Consider the following 26,812-nt stretch of genomic DNA (forward strand, 5'->3'; position numbering starts at 1 on the left):
ACAACTACATGCAAAACTTTAACTACTTAAGAACATAGGATGTACATTAAAATTGTAGATAATGTAAACATTTAGTCGTGTGAAAAAAATTAGGACACCCCATGAAATATTCAGTTCTTTATATAGAAAATTTCACATAGCAATGGCTGATCTTGTTTCTCTTTACCACTGGAAAAGATGGAGATTTAACTGCAGGTAAACAACAAAAATTAACATTGTTTTACTCATTAAACCAAATATATCAACAAAAATGCATATTCTACCTGAGGAAAAAGTTAGAACACCCTACCACCTAATAGCTAGTGTTACCCCTTTGGCTGAAATATCTTCAGTGAGACGCTTTTTGTAGCCATCTACCAGTCTTTGACATCGGTCTGAAGAAAGTTTGCCCCACTCCTCAACGCAGAATACTGTCAGTTGTGAAATGTTTGCGGGGTTTCTTGCATGTACAGCCACTTTTAAGTCACCCAACAGCATCTCAATGGGATTAAGATCTGGGCTTTGACTCGGCCATTCGAGGACTCTCATTTCTTCCTTTTTCAGCCAGTCCTTGGTGTATTTACTGGTACAGTGGGGCAAATAAGTATTTAGTCAACCACTAATTGTGCAAGTTCTCCCACTTGAAAATATTAGAGAGGCCTAGCCAGTCTCCAGATCTTAACCCCATAGAAAATCTGTGGAGGTAGTTGAAAGTTCGTGTTGCCCAACAACAGCACCAAAACATCACTCTTCTAGAGGAGATCTGCATGGAGGAATGGGCCAAAATACCAGCAACAGTGTGAAAAGCGTGTTGTATTGACCAAATACTTATTTTCCACCATGATTTGCAAATAAATTCTTTAAAAATCAAACAATGTGATTTGGGGGGGGGGGGGGTCACATTCTGTCTCTCATGGCTGAGGTTTACCCATGTTGACAATTACAGGCCTCTCTAATATTTAAAGTGGGAGAACTTGCACAATTAGTGGTTGACTAAATACTTATTTGCCCCACTGTATATTTTGGGTCATTGTCATGTTGCAGGGTCCAGTTTCGCTTCATGTTTCATTTTTTTCACAGATGATCCTCAAGCACACTCTGATACACAATAGAATTCATGGTGGAATATATGATGGTGAGCTGGCCAGGTCCTGCTTAAGCAAAGCATCCCCAAACCATGACACTTCCACCTCCATGCTTCACAGTTGGTATGAGGTTCTTTTCCTGGAATGCTGTATTGGGTTTACGCCAAACATGTCCTCTGTTCTGGTGTCCAAATAATTCAATTTTAGATTCATCTGTCCAAAGAACATTATTCCAGAAGTCATGGTCTTTGTTTACATTCACTCTGGCAAACGTCAGTCTGGCCTTCATGTTCTTCTTGTAGAGCAAATGTTTCCTCCTTGCACACATCCCATGAAGGTTAAACTTGTGAAGTCTCTTTTTGATTGTAGAGGCATGCACTTTTACATCAACAGTAGCAAGAGCCTGCTGTAGGTCCCGTGGTGACATTTTAGGGTTTTTGAAGACTTGTTTTAGCATATTGTGGTCTGCTCTCAGGGGGAAATTGCTTGGACGGCCAGACCTAGGCATGTTGGCAGTTGTTTTGAATGTCCTCCACTTGTAGACTATTTTCCGGACAGTGGAATGGCTAATTTTGTATTCTTTTGAGATCTTATGAAATCCCTTACCAAACTCATAAGCGTCTACAATCATCTTTCTGATGGCCGCAGACAACTCCTTTGATCTCATCATGGTGTTTTCGTTCACTTCAACTGTCCGGGGCACACCAAACTAAATGCGAGTTTTAAATAAGGCAAGCCTCCGTCAAAACACTGAGTAATGATGTTCTAATCATGGACCTGAGTTGATACCCCTGTGTGTGATTTTAGCCATTTTAAGTGGAATTGAATGTGTGGGTGTCCTAATTTATTTCTCAACAGAAATTGGATTCATTTAAAATGACATTTTACAGAAAGTTAGAGTTATGTTAGAGTTAAGAAAGTTTTTTTCTGGTTTTAATTTAGTTTTATTACTCGAATCGCTCAAGATTGTTAAAATTGATATTAAATATCTATACGACCAAATATGTTAAAAACACACAGGTTTCCATAGGGTGTCCTAATTTTTTCACGAGTGTACTTTTTTTTTTTTTTTTTTTTTTAATAAAAAAAATATAAGTAGCATACATTCACAAAAATAAGTACAAACCACTTACATTATGCACAGTGAAATGAGATATATTTTGAAGATGAGGCAAACATTTACTTTTTTTTTTTTTTTTTTTTAATTTTAAGGAAATAAGTATCCTCACATAAATGATCAAAAATAAGTCCCAAAGTGCATGTTACACTGTTGCATTGCCCTTTTTTATTGCATTAATTCAACAAGCTTTTTTTTTTCTTTTGTTTGCTGTTCCAGAAAATATGAGCATTTGAACCAATCAGAGCAAACCATCTACGCTTATCATATGTCAGGCTTCAGCCAGTTTTTTTTTTTTTTTTTTTTCTGGTCAGCCTTTTAAATTTTCATCTTAGTCTTATGGACTTAGTCATATTTTAGTCATTTGGAAATTTGTCTTCGTCTAATTTTTGTTGATGAAACATGACTAATATCGTCTAGTTTTTGTCGACGTTTAATAAAAAAAAAATTTGTCTGTAAATTTTTTTTTTTTAAATACTCCAAAAATATATATAAATAAATACTGGTTTCAAACTATTTTGAAAGAACATTGACAGGCAAGGACATATCGTAGTGTCTACAAAGACAACACCAATTGGTGATTATACACACTCAGCAGGAAAACAGTATATTAGTTTCAATTAATTATACCCACCTTGTCGCCACGAACTGTATGTAAAAAAAGTTGTTAGCATTAGCCTATTGCTAACCCAAATACTATGCTAATGTTCCAAGTTACATTTAGTGTGAGATGATCACAGAGATGAAGGCTACAGCAGCATTTCATATTCTCTCAGGCCAAGAAAACAAATCTTACTATGTGTGCAAGGCTACATGGAGACTGAAGATGACACACTAGTGAGTCAGGAAGGGGCGGCAGCTAACTACACATAAAATGTCACAAATTGTGAACATGTGATGGAAACAATTGCGCATTTTCGCCTTGTTCTTGTCTCATCAAACAAAAACTGGGATTTGTCTCGTTATGTTTTAGTCTCCTGAAAGTTTTTAGCTCGTCATCTTCTCGTCATCGTCATGAAAAAAAAACTGTTCGTTGATGAAATATTTTAGTTTTTGTCATCATCATTGACGAAAACAACACTGGCAACTGAGTGGGTTGCTGCGCGAATGGGCACATCGACGCGACTCAGACTCAGATACTGTAACTTAACGGCGTTCCAATACATCGATTATCAGATCCATCGAGATTCGACACGTGCCGATTCGATTACGATTCATAAATGTTCAAAAACGATTATTTTCCATAAAAATGTAATTACAGGAACGCAGCCGCTGCTCGAAGAACGAAAGTAAAAGACACGTCTGCCGCCAGGACACCTATAGGAACGCACATGGCGATGATGGTGGCAATGGACGTTACTGAACGGGAGATTTACTCCTCAGGATTAAACTCTAGTGTTTGGAAGCATTTCGGGTTTTATCAACATGACAATGAAAAGGACATTGACAAATGTTACTCCATATGTAGGACATGTAAAACCAGGATTAAATACAGCGGGAACACAATAAATATGGCACAGCACCTCTACCGTTTCCACCCCGGTTTAGAGGAGAAGAATCCGCCTGTTGTTGTTGCACGTGCTAACCAGCGAACAATAGAAGAAGGACTGTATTACTTATCAGACTTGGAACAATTAAGGAACTATGCGTAAATAATACACTTCACTGGTCCTTGGCATACATCTAATGGTGTTTGATAAACCTCTTCTTCTATCAGCTTTACAGGTGGAGTTTGTTGGCGTCCTGCCCTGGGCCGTCCCGCCGCCGGTCTTGGCCCACGGGATTTTCGGCCGGGGCTTGTCTGGTTGCGTCTGGCTGTGCGGGGGGTCCCGTCGGGCGCGCGCTGGTGTCGTGGGCGGGTGGGGGGGCCGCGCGGGTGCCGGTCCGGGGCCGCGGCCCTTCCCCGGCCGGCCGGGGTGGGGTGGAGTTGGGGTGGGGGCCGGGGGGTGTATGCGGCAGCCATGGTTCCCTCCCAGGTCCGCCCGGCCGGAGCCGCGTCTCCCTGTACCGGGTGCCGGGGAGGTGCCCTCTGGTGCCATACCGCGCGCCCCTCTTGGCCCGGGGGTGGATTGTGGGGGGTGCGCTTCCCTCCCCTTGGTCTGTTTCCGGCCCTGTCCGCCTCCCTAGGCCGCGGCGGCCGCGGCTGCCCCCCGGCCGGCGGGGTCGTTGGCGGGGCCTCTTGGGGCCCGCGGGGCCTAGGGTGAGGCTTGCTGTCCCTTGCCGGTGGGGTGGACGCCCCCTGGTCGCCGGCGCTTGGTGTGGCGCCTGCTCGGGGTGCGGGGTGGGTGCTCGGTGGGTGGGAGGGGGGTGGGCGGTCGCGGAGGCGCCGTGAGTGGTCTGGGGCGGGGATTGATCGGGGCCCTGACGCTTCTTCCGCCCTGGGGCCGGTGGTTCTGGTGGACGGGGCCACGCCCGCGGGAGCCTGCCTCTTAACTCACGCACTTCTCACTTCAGCACTGTAAATATTTTTCACCCTGGCACTTACATGCTCATACATTTCTCCGGGGAGAGTTGGGACGGGGCTTTACAGTCCCAGCCCGACTCCCCCCTGTTTTTATTGCACCACACACCAAGGTTGTGGGATGGTTGGGACCTGTTGGGGGGGGGGGGGGGGCTCACGGCTGCCTCCTCACCACAGGCCCCGCCATCCCTGCACCTTTTTTAAAGGCACCACACACATCATACTCCACAGGAGAGCTCCGGCAAAGGGCGGTGGGACGGGTGGCTGGACAGAAACTCCATGCTGCGGTCCCACTGCCCCAAGCCAAGCTCTCCTATTTTAATGCATACATTGCACTACCCTCCCCTCACACCCCCATCACGGTGCTGGGTGATGGCTGCCAGTCGGGAACCTGGCAGCCACAGTAATAGGGTGGTAGGTGGGTCCCACACTTTTTCTATATGGCGTGGCTCCCGGGGTGTGGCCTCCCCTCTGCCTCGGCTGCCGGCCGCGGGAGTGGGTTGGGGGGTCGGGTCTCCGATCTTGCATCGCCCCGTGGCAGTTCCTGGGCGTTCTCCTGCCTCCGCCTTCCCCTCTCTTCTCTGGCTGGGCATCCGCCCTGCGCTCCGTCGCGGGTTCGCTGGCTGGGCGCCGGTGTATCAGCGGGGTGTTGCCTGCACCGGCGGGGGACCCTGCCTTGCCTGGGGCTTGGTGGGCCGCTGGGGGTCCCGTGGCGTGCCGTGCCGGTTGGGGGGCTGTGGCTGTGGCTCGTGGCCCGGGTGGGCGGGCGGGGGTGGGTGTAGGCGTGGGGTTGGTGATGCGTCCCCTCCTGCCATCCCTGAAGGCCGGTTGATGGGCACGCGGGTGGCCCGGGGGACCACCCTGGGTCCCGGGGGGGGGGGGGGGGGGGGCGGTGGCTCCTTTGCTGGGCGGCGGGAGGAGGGATGGGCTGCGCATGGCCCCCCCACCCCCGCGCCCGCCCTCCCTCCCCGGGCAGGCTGGGTGGGGGCCGTGGCCCTGGGTTGGCGCCCGCGCGGTTTCTCCGCCCGTCTGCGTGGCTGTCCCGCGCCCGGTGGGGCTTGCGTGCTGCTGGATGTGGTAGGGCATGCTCGGGTTGGGGGTTCCGGTGCCGGGATTGGCGATGCGGCGGCGTAGGGTTGGTCGCCAACGGGCTTACACTCATAAGAGATTCACACGATTACTGGGTTCTAGATCACAGAACTGATTTGTGTACACTCTACCCCTTTCAATCACTTAGCTTATAGTCTTATAGACACCCCCACCCCCATTCTCCTCTTTCACTGGCCAATTGGCCCCCACATGGTGTAAACCGGAAATACATCTCGCTGACGATAGCACCAGCATATTAGTAACTAGTTTAGATGTTCAATGTATTTCTTGTTGTTGTTTGTGTATGTGTTTCTTTTCTTCTCTTGTATTTCTTTTCTTCTGTCCCCCCATAATCCCTTCCTGTTCGCTGCTTTGTCATAATACAAAGGTATTTTGAATGATCACAATGGGAGTATGTCAGACTCTCCATGTGAAACATTAAAACTGTTCAGAATCCGGGCACTTAGACTTCCATTTTCTGTGTCAAACAGCTGAACAGGACAGGTTTTTAAAAAAAAAAAAAAAAAAAAAAAAAAAAAAGAAGGACTGTCAAAACATCCCCGTAACTCTGAAAGGGCAGAACAAATCTTGTCACCTTTATCGCGAAGGATTTATGCTCATATTCGGCCGTTAACACCATGCTCTGGTATGGTCGCTGGAGCCCGGATACAAACTCCAAAAGCAGAAGTATTTTGCCTGTAAAACTGTTCCTGAACTGTACTACTAGTACATGACCAAAACCAAAGTGCTGGAATCACTGAAGAAAGCATGCAGGACAGCTCTGACATGTGATGCGTGGACTTCAGTTGCTACAGAATCATATGACACAGTAACGGCGCACTTTATGAGTGAGTTGAGCAACGACTGGTCGCTGGCGAGATAGGTCCTCCAAACGAGGGTGATGACTCAGAATGATAACTGCAATGGTAGTGATAGTGAAGACAGCAATGATGCTGAGTAGGAGATGATTTTTTTTCTCCATGTTACACTTACATGTTAAAAATGTAAAGTAAATGTTAAGACAGTTGATTATGTATTTTTTTGGAAAAGTACAGAAATCTGTGAAAAAAATGTTTTGTTTAAAAGAAGTCTTATTTCTCAAGTTGTTTTCCAGAAAACGTTGAATTCATTCCAATAGAGTAAATTTTTTTTAAACTATTGTTAATTGAGAAATAAGTACTGCGTTTGAAATTATTAATGTTTTTGCACTTTCCTGTAAAAAAAAAAAAAAAAGACAAGCGCAGCTTTTTGTTGTATGGGCACGTTTCCATCGTTAATGTTGAATCATTAGGATATTTCAAATAAATTACAGACATTAATTTGTTTGGCTACTTTATTCATTAGTACAGTATGATGCATCGATAATCGTGCTAATCATGATCATCAAAATAACAGTCAACACCATGATCATCGTTCGATAATCGAATCATAGCACCCTGAATCGTAATCAAATCAAATCGTGCGGTGCCCTAGATGGCACACCCCCACTGAAACTGGAGAGATCTTCGTGCTGTCCGTGGAGTAAATAATATCGGTGGAAACTGATTACGCTACACAAGCCCTTTATTTTTGTTGTTAACACTTCCTTATAGGGGTGTGACAATATATCGAAATGGTGATATATCGTGATACTTTGTATCCCAAAAGGTTATCGATATGCTCCTGCCAAGAATCGAGATATAATTCTAAAAAGGTTTTATCATGTAGGGAGTGAATTTTGATGTCTTCTTCAGGCAATCATCTTTGTAAATCTCACTGGAACGGCACCAGACAAAAGTTCCAGCATCATCACCTTGTCTAGAGGCAAGAATCTGCATCGGACAAGGTGTCAAGAGTCAAGAATCTGTATTGGTGTACATTGGAGGTGATGATGCTGAACTTTTGTTTGGTGCTGTTCCAGTGAGACCTTAAACGGCCTAAAATTACCTAATTGCCTGGCATTGGCCGCCACTGACAGCCATAGACGTTAACATTCGTTCATTAGCTGCCATCCCTCCCACTTCAGATGGATCATTCCAATTCACACTAGAAGCTTGTTTTTCTGTTAATTGGTTGTTTGTAGAATATCCTAGAATGATTTCCTGATCAATGAATCGATAATCGTTGTATCGCCATATCGTCAGATCATCGTTATCGTGAGCTTTGTAACGCAAATCGTATCGTATCGTGAGGTACCAAGAGGTTCCCACTCCTACTTGCTAATATAAATCAGACGTTGGAAGGTTGTTTTCTTATTGGAGATTAGATGCATGTGTGGCAGCCTGGCCGATTTTTTTGTAAAATAGGGTTTTGACAGTTGCAGTCATAGTTTCGGAATCAAAGCACCGTTCTGCCCCATTCCGGCCCCAAATTTTTTTTACAGAACTGCATACCGGACCACTTGCACCCCTACCTGTATGTAATACTGCATCACTACTTCTAACTTCACCTCAATGACAGTTATAGTGAAAGATTTGAGAAAAAACAATTATTCCAGGCATCTACTACTCTGATGAGTCATCCATCTACTTTGGTATAAGTGATGTGGAACTATGAATCCAATTTACAAACGCAATGTCGATTCTCACAGCAGCGTAAATAAATTATTGTTTAGGTAATGGGAAGCGATGACACTTGGTTAACCCATGGGAAGATATATTGTACAAAGGCCTGTCATAAATTCGAGCGACGATTCGGTACCTTCTCAGAAATAGCCCTCTAGCACATCCTCACGCTGAATAAGAGCCACGACATGGCAATGTACAATTATTAATAGATTATACCATTTTAATATGGAGAGGCATGTGTGGGAAGTTGTGTGCCCACTATCTGGTTTTGCTCCTTCAAGCGATCTTTTTTTTTTCCATAGAGAGCAAACAGGAGGTGTATTTTCTAATATAAGACCTATGCTTTACGATTGCAATGGCTTGAAACCGCACTGCATCCTGGACAGTGTTTCTACAAAGGATTGCAATGAAGCGTATCAATCATTTATGAATGTACACTAGGGGGAGCAAAATTTCCAAGGATGCAATTTAAATGTTACTTTCTATACACAAGAAAAATTATTTCTTAAAAGAGTTAGTTATGCTTAAATATAAGTATTGCCAATTTGAAACCACCATATGGCAAGTATTGATAACCTTTGATCTGAAATAATCATTTATGCTATGCACTGACAGCAATTTTGTACAACAGGGTCTAAAATGTTTTTGCTTGAATATGCAAATATGTTTGATAAAGACAAGCCATTAAAGCAGTCAAATCACAACACATATGTGTTTAAAAATCAATACTTTATTACAGTTTAATCAAATTTTGTGGTTAAGTGGTCATCTGGACAAAAGCACACACATTTGTGATAGCAGTATCCAAGCTTTCTCTCACAAGAATTTAGTGGGATTTTTTTTTTTTTTTTTTTTTTTTTGTACAAAAAGCAAAAGCAGGCTTTAGGTTGGAACCTCTAAAGTCAAAGATCCCTGACGTCATCCACTTAGTAACAATACTTCTGCAATGACTTCAGTGTATTTGCTGAGAGCTCCATTCTATGGGCATCGTTTTTTGTTTTTTTTTAATCTTTTTTTTTGTGACATGTATTGTTCAAGAGGCAGCCCCAAATAAAATATCAATTAAAAGCAAGCACACTCGCATTTAAACCAGTAAGACTCGTGCCACGCAAAACAAAGATTGTGTTTATTTTAAAAGGACACACCAGTGGAAGTCAACATCAGTGGCACCTCCAGAAATTTTTCATAGGGGTGGCCTGATGAGGCCACTTAAAATCTTGAAGTGGCACAGTGGAAACACTTTTTAAAAATTCTCTAAATGACGTTACCATCTAGTTTAGCCATCAATTTCATTGTAAGGGCCACATAGTCACAACTTTCCCTGTTGGTCCAGGAATAGGTCGAACACCTGCTTTTGCAGAGTCCTGCCTTGCTTTTGTGACCAGTGTTGTTGCTGACTGACACTGTTCTGCTGCTGTCTGATCATCCTCATCACTGTGCTCTATCATTGATGCTGGCTGTGTATCAACGTCATGCTGCTCTGTCTGTTCCTCTCCTCCATCCTCCTCACTATGCCTCTGTTGCTCCCCTGTCGTCTTTCTCTCCTCCTGTGCTAATTTTCTTCTGAAAATAAGAAATGTCTGTTGACTTTTTTTTCATCATCTGAAAATTGACCAACGGCGGCTTGCGTTAACTACGTACTCAGTGACAAGTCGGACACAAAGAGCTGCTTAAACAAGTGTGTAACAGCATCATCTAGCTCTTAAAAAGCACATTACAATGGCATATACTTCCCTTTCTTATACAAAGAAATATTCTGACTAGTGCTGCAACGATTAATCGATTAACTCGAGTATTCGATCAGAAAAAAATATTCGAATTAAATTTTGTTGATTCGAGTCTTCGTTTAATTAAAGTGGTGTTGTAATGGTTTATTTTGAAAGCATTTAGTTTTATTGATTAGGGTTGGTACACTTCCCTGTGGTAGGTCTCTTTTCACATGGCTGAATCAAACTGCTCCCTGTTAAGACCAACGTAAGCTAAGTTTTTGTTTGACCTAATGTTTTTTTAATGAATTCATAATTTAGTTTATCGGTATATTTAGCTGTTTTTTGTGGGAATATGTGTCTGAACCACTTGTTAAGAGTATTGTATAAAAAAAAACAAACAAAAAAAAAATTTAAACTAGTATTTTATAGCACTTAAGCTACCGGACTTTTTCCATGTAAGTTAGCCAATTGTTCTTTTGTTGTACATAGATCCTCATTTAAAAAAAAAAAAATTATACTGTTTGAAGCTCAGCTCACGTATTTTTAATTTTTCCTGTTCCTTTTCCGATTACTCGATTATTCAAACTAACTAGTCCATCGATTAATCGGCTACTAAAATATTCGATAGCTGCAGCCCTGATTCTGATATATACACTGCTGGCCAAAAGTATTGGCTCCCCTGCAATTCTGTCAGATAATGCTCCATTTCTCCCAGAAAAATGATTGCAATTACAAGTAATATCTTTATTGATTTTGCTTGCAATGAAAAAACACAAAAGAGAATGGAAAAAAAATAATAATAATTTTACACAAAACTCCAAAAATGGGCCGGACAAAAGTATTGCCACCTTTTGAAAAATTATGTGATGCTTCTCTAATTTGTGTAATTAACAGCACCTGTTACTTACCTGTGGCACATAACAGGTGGTGGCAATGACTAAATCACACTTGCAGCCAGTCAAAATGGATTAAAGTTGACTAAACCTTTGTCCTGTGTCCTTGTGTGTACCACATTGAGGATGGAGAAGCGAAAAGAGACCAAAGAAATGTCTGAGGACTTGAGAAGCAAAATTGTGAGAAAGCATGGGCAATCTCAAGGCTACAATTCCATCTCCAAAGACCTGAATGTTCCTGTGTCTACCGTGCGCAATGTCATTAATAAGTATAAAGCTAATGGCACTGTGGCTAATCTCCCTGGATGTGGACAGGGAAGAAAAATTGACGAGAGATTTCAACGAAAGATTGTGCGTATAGTGGATAAAGAACCTCGATTAACAACCAAGCAAATTCAAGCTGTCCTGCAGTCCCAAGGTACAACAGCGTCAAGCCATACTATCCGTCAGCGTCTGAATGAAAAGGGACTCTGTGGTAGGATACCAAGGAAGACCCCACTTCTGACCCAGAGACATAAAAAACTTTGTTTTTTCATTCTCTTCTGTGGTTTTTCATTGCAAGCAAAATAAATGAAGATATTACAACAGAAGCATTTGTAATTGCAATCCCTTTCTGCGAGAAATTGAGCATTATCTGACAGAATTGCAGGGGTGCCAATAATTTTGGCCAGCAGTGTACTTACTTGTCTTCTCTCCTAACTTTTGTGTCGTTCACTGGTGTCTCATTGAAGTGAGCTATCCATCGATTTGTGCTACCTAATCGCATGCAATGAACTGTTGCTGTCTACTGTGAATGTGAGGAGCAACGGCTTGCCTGGCTGTGTATTTGGGATGAACTGCATACCTGATGCTACTTCAATCTAACAATGAACTGGCAAGCAGGGTGGCCAGTGGGGTGGCCAACAAATTTATAGAGGGATGTGGCCACCTCCTGGTGGCGCCACTGGTCAACATTAACAAATTGTTTGATTGGTTCAAAGAAAAGTGTTAACAATCCCGCCAAATTTGAGTTAATGAAAAATTGTTGACTATATTTAATAAGGCCAGAAGCAAGAACTGTTTAAATATTATATAAGGTGGCATCCCTCTACCCACCTTTTTAGGCCCGCCCCCAAAAAATCCTGGCAGCTCCGACAAGCACTCAGTTGTTCTCCGCCTGTCCGTGTTATCAGCACTTACTGTATCTTCAAACATTTATCGTGTATTTAGAATTTAAAAAATGACTAGTGAACCTTAACAGTCAAACTTAATTTGACACCGTATTAAAAAAAAAAAAAAACAGACATGAATTTACTGCACATTATGCCTTTCGTCGTCATCAAAACTTGTATTGCTTTTAAATTTTAATATAAAGAGTGCTTCTTGTAACACTTGTATGATCATTGAGCATGTTCATTTTTTTCTGATAACGTTTGCCTGCTGAGATTAAGATTTTATCATGGAATACTTTGGCATCTCATGGTTTCCCGTCGATGAATTGAACCACAATAGCACGCGAAACATTTCCTACAATGTTCTACTTATTTCTCTTAAATTCATGTGGACTACTAGAACATGCCAAGGTGAGAGTTCAAGCTTGCAAAACATTGAGAAAATAAATAGTACAACTTGAGCATCTGCAAAACTGAGCACAGTTAAAAACCTCAACGTTTCAAACTATTACTACAGATACATAATTAAGCTATCATAATACATGGATTAATTTAACTGAAAAGTCAACAAACACTGTCACCCCTGATTTCAAGCAGTATTTTAAAAAGAGGCAAATGTGCTTATGAAAAAAGCAGACGTTATTTTCCCCTCAACTTTAAAAAGTGACATGAATTTGGCACATAGAACCATGCAGCCGTTTGGTCAGACGTGAACCAAACGCAGGTTGTGGCGTACCGATCCTTAAGACCTTCTCTGGCCTCATGAAAGAAGGTTCAGATTTAGTTTCAAATACTTGATGCGGTGCGTTCTGCAGTCGGCCGCGCTTAACGTCTGGGTCATCTAACCCTGGAGCGCTTGACAACAATAGTGCCAGCAACCATGTCATACACAGTCCTGTTGTGCTGGAAGAAGAGAAGCGTCACAAAAGCCGGGAAGAAGAAAGCGATTGAAAAGTTCTTGCTTAGGGCTCGCACGGTTGATCTGTCAGGAAAGATAGAAAGAGGCATCTTAAGAGACCAGGACAGTAATCAAATTACCCCCTTTAATTTCCTTTAGAAAGTTCAAATTAACATCCTAGAGTGGTGCCTCAGTACTTTTAAGACTTAATATTCACGTTTTTAACAACACTAATTTAGTTTTATCCTCACCCCAAAGGCGTTGCGCATTGTTTTGCAACTTGACTCAAACAGCAACACCTACTTCCTGTATTCGAATGATTCCATGTGAAGGGAGCATGTGCAGGATTGCTCCTTTCAAAGGGTCCATTCCAATAGCTGGTTTAACCAACACGTACAGTGTATCACAAAAGTAAGTACACCCCTTGCACATCTGCAGATATTTAAGTAAATCTTTTCATGGGACAACACTGACAAAATGACGCTTTGACACAATGAAAAGTAGTCTGAGTGCAGCTTATACTAGTACACTGTATAATAGATATACAGTGGTACCTCGACATACGATCGCTTTGACACACGATCTTTTTGACATCCCACGTAAAATTTGACTTGCCATTTGTTTCTACATCCGACGACATGCTCGAAATACGACGACATGACAGCACCGCAGATGAACGTACGGCACATTTTCTTGTGAGAAAAATCAACGCAAAAGGTTTCAAAAAGGTTGGTACACGTGGTGAAACAAAGAAAAAGGTGACGCTTACCTTTTAAATGGAGTTGCAAATTATAGAAAAATGTGAGCATGTGGTGTGCATCTGTGAACTGGCTCAAGAATACATCTCCACGGTCCTCCTCCAACCACCGTTCGCCAGTCTTCATAAATTAAGCTGACAATTATTATTGTGGTAACATCCCCAAAGAAATCGCCAGCTTCGCCACGATTTTATCATTTATTTCACAACTTATTCAACTCAAAACGCCGACTGTCTGCCGCAACTGAAGGTCTCCTCAAGAAAACATTGAAAGCAAAATGTGAAACTCTCAAGCTCTACACTCTGTCTCCGGCACGCCAGTCCCGCGGTGCGTTCAGGTACAGCAAAAAAAAAGTCCGTCACATTAGAACCCGATTTGTTACATTATTACAAGAATTATTAATATTATTATTACATTATTCCGATTTTTATTTATAATTTATTTGTTTTGCTATGTGTAATTGCCATTTGTAATAGTATCAGAAGTATTTTTTAGGGATTTAGTGTAGGTTTTTGGGCTGTGGAACAAATTAATGGAATTATAATGTATTCCTATGGGAAAATCCTGCTCGACGTACAACCATTTTAACTTACAAACAAGGTCCTGGAACGAATTAACTTTGTATGTAGAGGTACTACTGTAATTTATTTTCCCCTCAAAATAACTCAAAATATAGCCATTAATATCTAAACCCTGGCAACAAAAGTAAGTACACCCATTAGAAAAAATGTACATCCCTAAATGTCAAAATTGAGTACTGCTTGTCATTTTCCCTCCAAAATGTCATGTGACTCATTATAGGAGTGCTGTCAGCATTGCTGCAGAGATTGAAGAGGTGGGGGGTCAGACTGTTAGTGCTCAGACCACACGCCGCACTCTACATCAAATTGGTGTGCATGGGTGTCATCCAAGGGAGAAGCGTCTTCTGAAGACGGTACACAAGAAAGTGTTGAAGTGAAAATTAGTTAAACTAGTTTTTTTAATTTTATAAAAACGAAAACATTAGGAGGGGTTTAAATATCAGATTATAACTCACACTAACATTTATCTTTTAAGAACTACAAGTCTTTCTGTCTGTGTTTCCCTATGAGGTGACAATAAAAAAGCCTTTTAAAATTTCCATTTATTATTATTATTCCGATGTATATTTTGTATTTATAATTCATTTGTTTTGCTACGTGCACTTGCTATTAGTAATTGTACCAGCCGTATTTATTCAGGATTTAACGTAGATTTCTTGGGCTGTGGAACGAATTAATTGAATTATAATATATTCTCATGGGAAAATCCCGCTCGACATACCACAATTTCGAATTACAAACCAGGTCCTGGTATGAATTAAATTGTCATGTAGAGGTAACGCTCTATACTGTAAAACAATCACATTGCTTAGCACCACTTTTGTTTTTGCTCCACTGATGGATAATTGAAAGCTATAACTAATAAACAATGGACAACTTGTTAATGCTTGATGTTTTTATGGAGGCACACACTTAAGTGTCCTCCCACTCTCTGAAACTAAATGACGCTCCCTTTTAAGAGTGACTTCAATTGAACTTTTCACCTCGTTTTTATACACAGTGACTATCCTCTGAGTCAGCAATGAGTGGTGTGTAATGAAGAGACCACCACTTGCTAAGATAATCATTGCTAAGAGGAATTACTTAGTAATGGAAAACTTGCAACACTTATGTGCCGCAATTTATATGAGCTCAGTGGCGTCAAACAAACGGTTGATGGCCCTGAACCAGCCGCCATTGGATTCAATTCAGCCCGCGGGTGTGTTTTGTCTGCCAGACACTTTTAGATCATTCATTCAGACAACATTTTATTCTGAAACCCATGTTTTTATCTTGACACAAATGATGTAAAGCAGAAGTATTGGAACTTTACTGAGCGAGTCATTTATACGTGCACTTTGCTGGAAAAGAGGGAAAAAAAAAACAGGAAGCAACTGGGTGTGCTCCTGCAGCAGTAATACCTGCATGTATCGTATCATATCATAATATTGTTTGTTTGGTGGTTTCATCTGCAAATGTTTAGTTAGAAACGAGTTCGTGAAGTAATTGTAAATTACTTAAATACTGGGGGGGGTTCAAATCCTATCACAGACAATAAATTTGTTGAACTTACGCAGATAGAGATACATCAGTTGCCGGCACGACAAGGACCCGGTTGGGCTGAACCAGTACGGATGAGTCACATGTCACAACTCTGAGCCCAATAAGGAATTTTCCCGGAGTGGCTCCTCCTGCTCCCCAAATACATACGATCTGCAAGGAAATGTTACTGGTAGATTAACTTGCTATTCAGAGGAAAAAGGTGCTAATATATAGAGTTGTTGTATCCACTTATGACAAGTAAATGTATGGGAACCATGTTGAATATGTATACATCGTCTGTACACTACCTGTTTAATGTGACAATCATAAAGATTTAAAACTATGGTTGGGACTTTAACTGATTAATGACAAAAAAATTAAATTATTTCTAATTAACTAATAAAAAAATACTGCATTTTAAAAACACTGAATTACAATTTTAGGTGCATTGACTAATTATTTTTACATTAGTTAAGCTAATGGTCAACGAAATCGCAAAAGCCAATTTAAAAAAACACACATTTCATTCACAAAAAAAAAAAAAAAAACCAAAAAAAAAAAAAACAATACCTTGGTAAAAATATGGAGTTTTTGTGCAAATATATATAATGTTCTATTCTTGACATACTTCACTTCTATATTTTAGCTTAAGTTACTTGGAGTTTTAGACCTCTAAAATTACCCTTTATTTTTCTGGTTCTTCCACCAGACAAATGAAGATGTGGACTTGTGCTAATGTATTTTTTGTTTTTTTTTTACCATTTAAATGTTGGACTGTTCTAGGAAAAAAGTCCTAAAATGGCACTTGAACTTCAGCTAAATCATTGCTCAGACTGTTTTTCTACTGTTATGAATCAAAAGGCAATTATTACATTTTATCCCTCAGTATACTGTTTGATTCATTCATTCACTAAATTCCTTTTAATTTCAAAATGTAGCTTTTTTGGGACAATTATTGCTATGCGATTAAAAGTGATTAATCAAGATTAATCATAAATAATCTAATTAGTGTTAATATTGTGTCGCACCTCTACTTAAAACAGTCATTTTAAAGTATTTTGATTGTTTACATTTTCGAATATTACTTCCAGGATGAAAATTGTTTGCATCTTATGCAAGCGTAATTAATGTCCTAACTCATAACTCTGGCCTGAAATTGGTTCACCAGTTCAGTGTGTACCCGGTCTCATGGTCAGAGTACTCTGGATAAACTGAGGCACCTCATGGGATAGCAGATTAAAATAGTTTTTTCCTTTAAATGATTGTTACTAGTCTGGTTCATAGCATGCCAGAAAAAAAGGAAAATATTTGATCCCCCCTCTCCCCCACCCCAAACACAAAAGATGTTTGCAAATGTCTTATTTTGATTAACAAAAGTAAGTCTGCTTTCATTGACGACTACAAAAATCAAATATTTACTCTTGAGAAACTGAAATAAATGTTGCACAATTTAAAGTTATTCATTGGCTCTAAACGAGTATCAAATAAGCTGTTGATTAATTTGATCTATTAATGCATGATTAATTCATCCACTGCCATTGACAGTGATAGACATCAATTCCTTTCAAATGTGTTGACTGGCATTAATCAAATTGGATTGGACCTCAATCGGTGTGTGACTCTATCGAGAAAAAGTTTTTAGACTGAAGACTGAAAATAAGAAACATCGGCAATCAAATGAATTGTTTTGAATTAACGGGTAATACAATATCAAAAGTTGTCATGATGCCTTACTTCATAAAAACACACTAAAATCGGGTACACAAGAGCAACCAGCATCATTTTCTGTAGCTCCTCCATTGACGTTTCCTCATCTATTTCATCCACGATAAAATGCATGGCAAACTTGGACACATCCCTAAAAGAAAGAAAAGCAAGGGAAACCATTTGTATGATACACATCAGAAAACACCATTGCCACAACTAGGGGTGGGAACCTCTTGGTACCTCACGATACGATACGATTTGCGATACAAAGCTCACGATACGATACAACGATTACATTCAGGAAACTAATAAACTGAAAAACAAACTTGTGCTGTGAATTGTAATGAGTTAATCACTAGTAGACGTCCAATCCATTTGAAGTGGGAGGGTGGCAGCGAATAAACGAATTTCATTCGCTGCCATCCCTCCCACTTCAAACGGATTAAACGTCTATGGCCGTCAGTGGCAAGCAATGCCAGGCATTGAGGGAATTTTGGGCCATTTCAGGTCATTACCTGTTGCTTTTCAGTTACTTTCTGTTGATTTTGGGGTATTTCATGGGTCACTTCCTGTTTATTTTGAGTTAACAAACAGGAAGTGACCCACGAATCTCCCAAATGATTTGGCAGTGACTCAAACTCAACAGGAAATTACCTCTAAATGCCCTAAAATGAACAAAAAAATGACCTGGAAATGCCCTGAAAATCGGAAAGAATGATTGTGAATGCTCTGGTTCCGAATGAATGAACGTTCCCAGTCTAAATTGATTGGGCGTGGAGCACCGTCAACGGCAGCCACTCCCACTTCTATGGTCATCAGTGACAGCCAATGCCAGGCAAAAAGGTAATTTTGGGTTATTTCAGGTCATTGCTTGTTATTTTCAGTCACTTCCGGTTGATTTGGGGGCATTTTATGGGTCACTTTCTGTTGATTTTGGGTAACAGAACAGGAAGTGACCCAGGAATGAATAGGCAGTGACTAAAACTCAACAGGAAATGACCTGTAAATGCCCTCAAATTAACAGAAAGTGACCTCTAAATGCCCCAAAAATCGGAAAGAATGGGAAGGGGGAATAAAACCAGTCTTAACTGACTGGGCATCCAATGCAGTCAATGGAAGCCATATAGTTAACTGAGACACTATTATGGTCGAAGAATTTGGTAGAAACTTCCTGGTTCCTTTTAGTTTTTTGAATATTGACACCTTTTTAAAACGATGTCTCGATTCTTGGCAGGAGCATATCGATAACCTTAGTATCATGATATATCACCATTTCGATATTTTGTCACACTCCTAGCCACAACATTAACTTACTTGATTCCACTCAGGTGCATAATACTGATGATAATCGATGCTTTGATGAAAAACAGTATAAAGAAGTCCACAATTTCAGCCAGGAGTCTTTGGAGAGGTGAGGGGATGGTGTACTCTCGACCTGGAGAGTGGAATACAAGTCATACTCCGTTATCCAGAAATTAGCAGAGAAACCTACTACGAAAATCTAGAAATAAAATTCCAAGAAACTCAAGATTGACAAGTTTAGCGTAATTGCATGTTTGAATATATTAGAGGTGCACGATAATTATCGGTCCAATAATTATTAGAGGTGTGCATCGGCACTGCCCTCACGATTCGATTCGATTACGATTCGGAGGGCCACGATTCGATTCGATTCGATTCAGAGGGTCACGATTCGATTCGGTTCGATTCGGCAATGCATTGCGATGCATTAAAGCCTTGGATGCATTAAAATTGTAAAGCAAAGCATATTTTTCGTGAATCATGAGCCAACACAAGCGGACAGACATTAAACAACTTTTTATTGGCTCTTGTGTCACTCCTGGTTGGAACCAAATGAAAATACTTTCAGATGTGCATATTAAAAAAAAACAAAAAAACGGATCACAGCATTTAATTGGTGCTTTGAATGAGACCAGGGCTTTCTCTTTTTTTTTTTTTTTTTTTACACACAGTAGCAGCCTTTCACACAGTGCAACATCTGAACTCCTGTGCAAAACCAGTAATAACAGTCACTGTATTTTAGTCACAACGACCAATCAATAAAAATATTCAAGTAAATATTAAAGAAAACGACAAAGAAAATATTGTAGTGCAGCAGCATCTTTATCGCAATATAAATCCAGGGATCAGTTCAGTTGCAAACAAAACATCAACTAAATTGCAATGTAGAACAAAAGTAAAATGTAGGCCTAGCCTATCTTATATCTATAATATTTCTTGCTCCCTCTTTCTCCGTTTCAGCCATTGTTATGTTATGTCCTATCTCTCTGCTCTCTCGATTACAACTGCGCTTGTCTGTGACGTTACTCCGGTGAGGAAGCGGATTTGGGTTCCTCGCCCCCCCTGCATAGAGGTTAGATCTTGTGCCCGAACCCGACCCGACCCGAAATGTTAAGCATTCACGTTTCAGTGGGTCGGGTCGGGCCGCCGCGCCGGACTAATAATTTTTTTTTTTTTTTTTAATGCGCAGAGGGCTGTGGCGCAGCCCTCTTTTTCTTCTTCTCCTCCCGTTATTTCGTTGTGTGAATGCTTTATATTACTCATAAAAATATGTAGACTATTTAAATATTGAGTAAACTTGCGTTTTTTTTCTGCCAACTGAGAATTCGTTACGAAAGACACTTTTATTTATGCACACAAAGGCAAATGTGATCCTTTCGAATCTTCTCCTCTGTGTGTCTGTAAAACCGTGTTTTTTAAAAAATATTAAACTTTCCCAGCGTTATTTTGTTGAGTAAATGCTTTTATAAATCTCTTAAAAATATGTGGACTATTTAAATATTGAGTAAACTTGCGTTTTTTTTGTCTGCCAACTGAGAATTTGTTAGGAAAGACCCTTTATTTATGCACACAAAGGCAAATGTGATCCTTTCGAATCTTCTCCTCTGTGTGTCTGCAAAAGCGTGTTTTTTTTATATTAAACTTTCCCAGCGTTATTTCGTTGTGTAAATGCTTTTATAACTCTTATAAAAATATGTAGACTATTTAAACAGTAAGAAAACTTGAAGAAATGAAAATAAATTGCTGCTGCTGCTGCTACGTTTTTTTTTTCCGCATCACTCGGCTCGGGCATGCAAATCTATAGTTAATTGATCTGGCCGGTCGGGCTTCAATACCAGCGGGCCGTGTCGGATTGGGCTGGAATTTTTTAGGCCCGATCTAACCTCTACGGGCTTGCTTTGAATGTAAAGTAGCTCTCTCTACAGGTAAACATGAGAATAACAATACAAATGGGGAAACCAAATCCATTGCATCACCGGAATTGCGCAGGGAAGATTTTTGAACGTACTTATATATTTTAAAATGCGCTGAATCGATTCAGCGTGTTGCCCGCATCGAATCGAATCGTCCCTGCCCCGCATCGGGATGCATCACCGCATCGATTATTGTTGACACCCTTAATAATTATCGGTCAGATAATAGGAATTATGACATCATCCTAATAAATCCAATAACATTACATATTATGGGGCCTATTAAGGTTAATTTTGGCACGGTGTCTGTTGATCCGGATGTGTGCGGGTTTTTTCCCCACTTTTGCCAGTATGCAAAGTTTTGTTACTGTTCTAGAGACCTTATTTTTCCATCACTGAGTGATGAACCTTACTATGGAAATTAGCAAATGTTTGCATTTTATAGTGTTATGTTTACAAGTTATTGAGAGGCCTTTTGGTTATTGATAGGCTTGCTGTCCTATAAATGCCAGGTTAAGTTGTTTCATGGACCAAGACAACAGAAGTCTCCTCCAATAATGTTCAGGTCATCATGAAAATTCTGGTTACGTCAAAGGCAAATCTATGCTGAATCCACCACTAGTATTTTTGACCTACAGGTGTTCAAAAACAGGTGAATATACATTTTAAAATTATATATAACCGGTTATCGTATCAGTATCGTCCTTAAGGAGCAGGAAGTTATCGATATGTTTCAAAAACTGGATATCGTGCACCCCTAGAATATACTGAATTTTATCCTTCTTTTACCTGGTCTCCGTGCATTTCCATTCTCCTGTGGCAACTGCTGCGGCTGAGTTGGGACTGCAGCCCCGCCCGCAGCTTCACCTTCTCGGCTACTTGAAGAGCCTGAGGGAATCGCATTATGTGTCAGCGGAACACTGGCGTACTGGGTGTTAGAATCGAGACGTGCCGTTGACGTTCCATTGACCGATTGTAGAACACAAGGATAGGACATAGCAGCTGACGCCGCCAGCCAGCTCTGCCAAGTCACATAGCCGGTGGAGTACTGGCACATCCATGCCTGCAACTTCTCGCAATACTCAGCGGTAGTGCAGCTTTCAGGTACATCTTTGTCGTTCTTACGTTGGGATTTTCTCGGTGAATCTCTTTCTAGGCGTCGTTTAAGTCCATTAGGAGAAGCTTTACTCTTATCGGGTTCCATGTTTGTGTTTTCCGCGTCCGCCATGTTGGACAAGGGTGACGCAAGGCATGACGTCATTCCGGAATATCACAAGAGGCCAGAGGGGAGTTGCAAATTCAAACGTGTTGTATGTTTTTTTTTAATTTTCTAAAGTTTTCTTTTAAATACAGATTAAGAGTTAAAATTAAATCAATACGGGTTTTAAAAATTAAAAGTACGATAAAAAGAGCACAGATTCTGTTACTCCCCTATTAGATAAAACATAGTACGGGCCAAGTTGACTGACGACAGCGCACTGAGCGCAGTCAGCTGCAGAACGTCACGTGATACGAGTTATGCGCTGCAGAATTTTTTAGTTCAGAAATACATTATGAAGAGCTTACTCTTACATCTTTTAGGTTGATCAGAACAAATTTATCAACTCAAGTTGAGCCCTCATTGAAAATAGTTTAGACATTTTGTTTGGCCTATCCATCAGTGAAGAACTAGAAGAACTAATTTTGGCAAAATTTCACCCTCACTGTGTAAAACTTTGCAAACAATATAGCTTCTGTTGAAAAATAGCCCTGACCCTTTTATTATTTTTGTTGTGAATTTGCTGACTGTATGTGAATTGTTCACTCCATGTTTGTATATTTGTATTTGTTGTGAATTTAACAAAAAAAAAAAACTTAAGAGCACGCAAATCCCAAGAGTCATCTACTTGTATGTGTCTAGTGCCAACTTTTTAAAACTAATATTAAAATATGCAGGGCTGTCAACAGACTTGCAGGGGCCCGGGGACAAGAGACCATTAAAGGCCACCCACCCCACCCTTGCCATGACAACAAACGCAGTACTTTTAATGCTTTGCAAGCAATGACAGTGTAAATTTTCAAATTGAGATGGACAGTGAAATTTAACAGAGTGTAATGTGATGTGACACAATATAAATAAACAATTTCCATCTATTGTCCTATGGAGGCTACAATACAATACAATTGAGAGTGATATGCCTGCCTGCTAAGCAACAAAGCAGTATAAATAAACATCCTGTGCCTGCCCCCTCCACATCCCTGGGGTTATCAAGCCCTCAAACAATGATGCGCCTAGATTTTTTGACAGCAGTCATTTATAACATCAGTGAAATCCAGTTTTTGAGCAAGCTCAGGCTCAATGGAGAGCATGGCTAGGTTGTTAATGTTGTCAGTGGGTTGTAAACCCAAGATAAATTTATCTGCCGGACCAGAGTCTGTTCAGTCTTGCGCACCTGCTCTCCACAGACTAAAACATATCCCTGATCTCCCATCACCTTCTCTCTCCTCGGCTCAACGCAAGCAGCATGTCTTTTCATACCGCAGCTCAATAGGCTACAAGCAGCCCATGATGGACTCGAATCGGGCTTTGGTCACAGTGATCGCGAATGTAAACGTTCATTGCGACTGTTGTTCACTTACCGACATCACCTGTCCACAGCCAACTCTAGCCCTAATTCTCTGGTTTCTTGTCCCCCTTTTAAAAACTTTTCTGATTTTTTTTTTTTCTTTTTTGCGCACCCGATCTATTACGACTCACCATGTTTAGAGTTTATAACAATGACAGACTAATTTCCCACTTCAGGGCACGTATATAGTATAGCCTTGAGTGCGCCAGAGCGGGGTCAAACCATTCTCTGCTCAAACAGAGCATGTGGGGTGTTGTGTGTGTGTGTGTGGGGGGGAGGGTCAATATTTAATATTTTAAGGTTGTTTTTTTATATATATATATATATATATATATATATATATATATATATCGAGTAGAACATTTAATCAGATATTTAAAAAAAAGATCTGAATAAAGTAAAATTAAGGGTAATTCAGGGGCCCCTATGGTCCTGAAGCTGGGGACAACATACCCGGTTGCCCACCCCCCCATTGACGGGCTTGAAAATATGCAATATATATATATATATATGGCAGAAAACACTCAGTTGACTTGAAGTTCCGCTCTGCAATCCCCAATAGGGCCAAATTTAAAAGTTGTCCAATATGCATGTGTGATACATCATTGGAAAGCTTAAAATCTCAAATTTTCTGGGGGAAGAAAAAATTTGGACAGGAGGGTATTTTAAAAAAATAAATAAATAAGGGTTTTGCTGTTTAAAAAAACTATCTGAAGGCGAGAGCACGCGAGAGCAGAATTACCGACGCCATGACTTCAACGAGATCGCGTACTTACCTTGTTTCGATCCAAAAACTATGTAGCAGGTATCAGTGAGTGTCAAGACAGCTGTGAATGGCCACAGCTGGATTTTGGGGGGATTTTATGGGTGAAACATTGTCATATAACAAGGGTCGCGATGCAGAAATCGCAGACATCAAGGAGTGGTCGAGATGTTTTCACACATTTACCCTTTTAAACTTTTCAATTTTTCTTTGGATAGATTTATCTGAGAAAATGCGACAGTAATACAAAAAAAATACAATTAAGTGATAGTTATGAGTTAGATCTCTGGCTTTTTTACAGACGCCATTTTTTTTTATTTTTTTTTTTTCCCTCATTGTGACGTCGTTTGTTTAAAAGTTTAAAAGAAATTATTCACTCGCATATTTTAAACGAAATATTAGACATCAACTGATTATTCTAAGCTAAAAAGAAATTTTGAATAATATAATTACCTTCGTTTTATGGCTAGGTTAAAATAAAAGCGGTTGCGTGACGTCTGTAAACTGGGGTTTCCAGGGTAAAACTCACAAATTAAAACTAGTTCGGGGGCTTAATGCGCCATGAATCTGCTATGGCAGCATATAGACATTGTTATAACAACAGTTTTGGCTTAAGAGTTTTATTGATGAGTGCAAGTGCAGAAACTGCTTCAGTCTTGTCTGCCATACACACACACACACACACACATACATATATATACATATATATATACATATATATACACATATATATATATATATATATGTATCTCAGGCTATTGATATTAGTAATTGAATGTGGGGAAAACCCTGTAAAAGTTCCTTAATCATCCTAGTCTTAGTTGTCCTTATTTGCTTACACGAAAGTTAAAATGGGATCATTTTCAAACGAAACAGTTTGCATAAAATGTAGAACAAAAATGTTCAATGTCCTTTGTTTTTGTAGTACCTGGTCAGTGGTCACTTAATATTAAAACTGGCATTGAAATCACAAACTAGGCTGTATGCTGTAGTGCTGGCTAGAACCTTTGATGAAATTACTCAAATACCAAATATTGAATATACAGTAATCATGGAATTTTGACCTCAAAGTACATATTTGAAGAGGATATGTTCCCCATGCAGTCAACAAGTGCATGCAGTCTAGCACAACGGGAACCCACTGCCCCAAAGAAGCTTAATTAGGACAAGTGCACTTGCTTTACTTCCAGTCTGTGCATTCAAGACAGGAGCCCTTGTAAGTGTGGGGGTCAAAGTTTTGACCCCAACAAGAGATTTGGCCAGCCAACCTCCTGTCACAAGAATTTACTTTGATAAAAGCATGCTCCCTTGCTTGAACAAAAGCCCATTGTAGAGAATAAAAACCAGCAAGTTCGGTTTTCAGACATCCAAGTCACCCAGGGCGACCTATTCGTGAATGACAAAATCCCTTTTTAAACAAAGTCTGTAGTCGTTTGACAACTAGCCGAAGTAACCAGGTTGGTCGGTTGACCCCAAATTCCTATTAAGCTCTAAGACTTAAAACCTAATTCTTAAAGACTGTTCACATGGTCGGCTCGAAGCCTTTTATTATTTGCTGATACAACGACAATCATTGCTTTTCAATATTAAATTCAAGGGATTTCACCACTCAAGCAATTATTACACAACTGAGGCCCAAAACTTAAATGTATAATTTAAAATCCACGGCGACTCCCTAATGGGGAGAAAGGGGAGAAAAAACAAAAAAACAAAAACTAAGACACACAGTTCCTCAGATTTTATTGCAATTGTTTTAATAGTTCAACATTACAGTTCACTAGATTTAAGCCTCCTTCTCATAGGTCCTCATTGCAACAACATCACCCATGATGCATTTCTGTAAAGAGTATTTACATATTTAAAAAAAAAAAAAAAAAAAAAAAAAAAAAAAAAAAAAAAAAAGGTACAGTCTTTTTGAAAACGTTCAACTTACAGCTGTTAGTTTGCCATCCTGGATCTCTCGTTCCAGCGTTGTAGATTTTCCATCCCATGCCTGCTTCTGCACCAGTTTGCCATTCTCCAACGTAATAATGGTCTGCAAACAGCATTCGCTTTCATTTCTTGCAAAATGACTCGTCTATGCATCCTATTAAAACACACCTTGGTTTGTCGGTCATCTGCCGTGGTCTCATCAAATTCCTCGTTGAGTTTGAACTTTATTTCTTTAGTTTTGAAAGTGCTCTCTGACCTCATTGTAATGAAGCCCGCTTCATCCACACTGATCACTAGGTTGGGTTTAGCCATATTGCCCACCTGGCGGGTGGCAAAGCCCACACCTCCGTTCCATACAAAATTGGGTTTGATTAGCACCACTTTAAAACAAGCTCATCATTAACTTAAACTATGTCATTTTGAAGTTTATCCTTACCAAGAGCCTTCATGTATTCATCAAAGTTGTCGCTGGCAGCCAGCTTCCAGGTTCCAACAAACTGCTCTACCATGGCGGTGTTTGAAGTTGACTTTGTGGCTCAGAAGCCCAAAATACAGCACTCCCTTTCAGTGTAGGATGCAGACAAGAAGACAGATTGACACACTGAGGAAATGTCATATTTGAAGCCCGGTGAGCGCGTGCTTGATGCGGAGCTGCCCAATCAGGAGCAGGTGGTGCTGTTGCCATGGGGACAATGAGATTAAGGGGCTTGTCTTCAAATTAAATTCTGGTGTGTGGGTCTGAAGCGGACAAAGAAGTATTCCCCTATTCTGAATTCTTTTGTTAAATAAATATATTTCGTT

The 26,812-nt window shown here is 40.4% G+C and overlaps 2 protein-coding genes across 3 annotated transcripts; both read right to left on the reverse strand.

The window, feature by feature from the left end:
* Positions 1-5,661: 5,661 nt before the first annotated feature.
* On the reverse strand, positions 5,662-21,976 carry LOC130914203 (protein FAM8A1-like). 2 transcript variants are annotated; one of them, XM_057833188.1, is made up of 5 exons: positions 21,500-21,976; positions 18,810-18,930; positions 17,523-17,646; positions 15,820-15,959; positions 5,662-9,840 (listed from the first exon to the last, which is right to left on the reverse strand). In XM_057833188.1, exons 1-5 carry the CDS (start codon positions 21,969-21,971, stop codon positions 9,567-9,569), a joined length of 1,131 nt encoding a protein of 376 aa, XP_057689171.1. In that variant the 5' UTR covers positions 21,972-21,976; the 3' UTR covers positions 5,662-9,566. The 2 variants fall into 2 exon arrangements, with proteins under 2 accessions (XP_057689171.1, XP_057689172.1); XM_057833189.1 differs by having other exon boundaries at positions 9,692-13,012.
* A 3,826-nt stretch (positions 21,977-25,802) lies between these two features.
* Positions 25,803-26,615, reverse strand: fabp4b (fatty acid binding protein 4b). The gene is made up of 4 exons (XM_057833193.1): positions 26,448-26,615; positions 26,180-26,355; positions 26,013-26,114; positions 25,803-25,916 (listed from the first exon to the last, which is right to left on the reverse strand). The coding sequence occupies exons 1-4, from the start codon at positions 26,518-26,520 to the stop codon at positions 25,863-25,865; spliced, it is 405 nt and encodes a 134-aa protein (XP_057689176.1). The 5' UTR covers positions 26,521-26,615; the 3' UTR covers positions 25,803-25,862.
* Positions 26,616-26,812: the final 197 nt, after the last annotated feature.

The sequence above is a fragment of the Corythoichthys intestinalis genome, chromosome 4 (genome assembly GCF_030265065.1).
Source record: "Corythoichthys intestinalis isolate RoL2023-P3 chromosome 4, ASM3026506v1, whole genome shotgun sequence".
Classification (NCBI taxonomy): Eukaryota; Metazoa; Chordata; class Actinopteri; order Syngnathiformes; family Syngnathidae; genus Corythoichthys; species Corythoichthys intestinalis.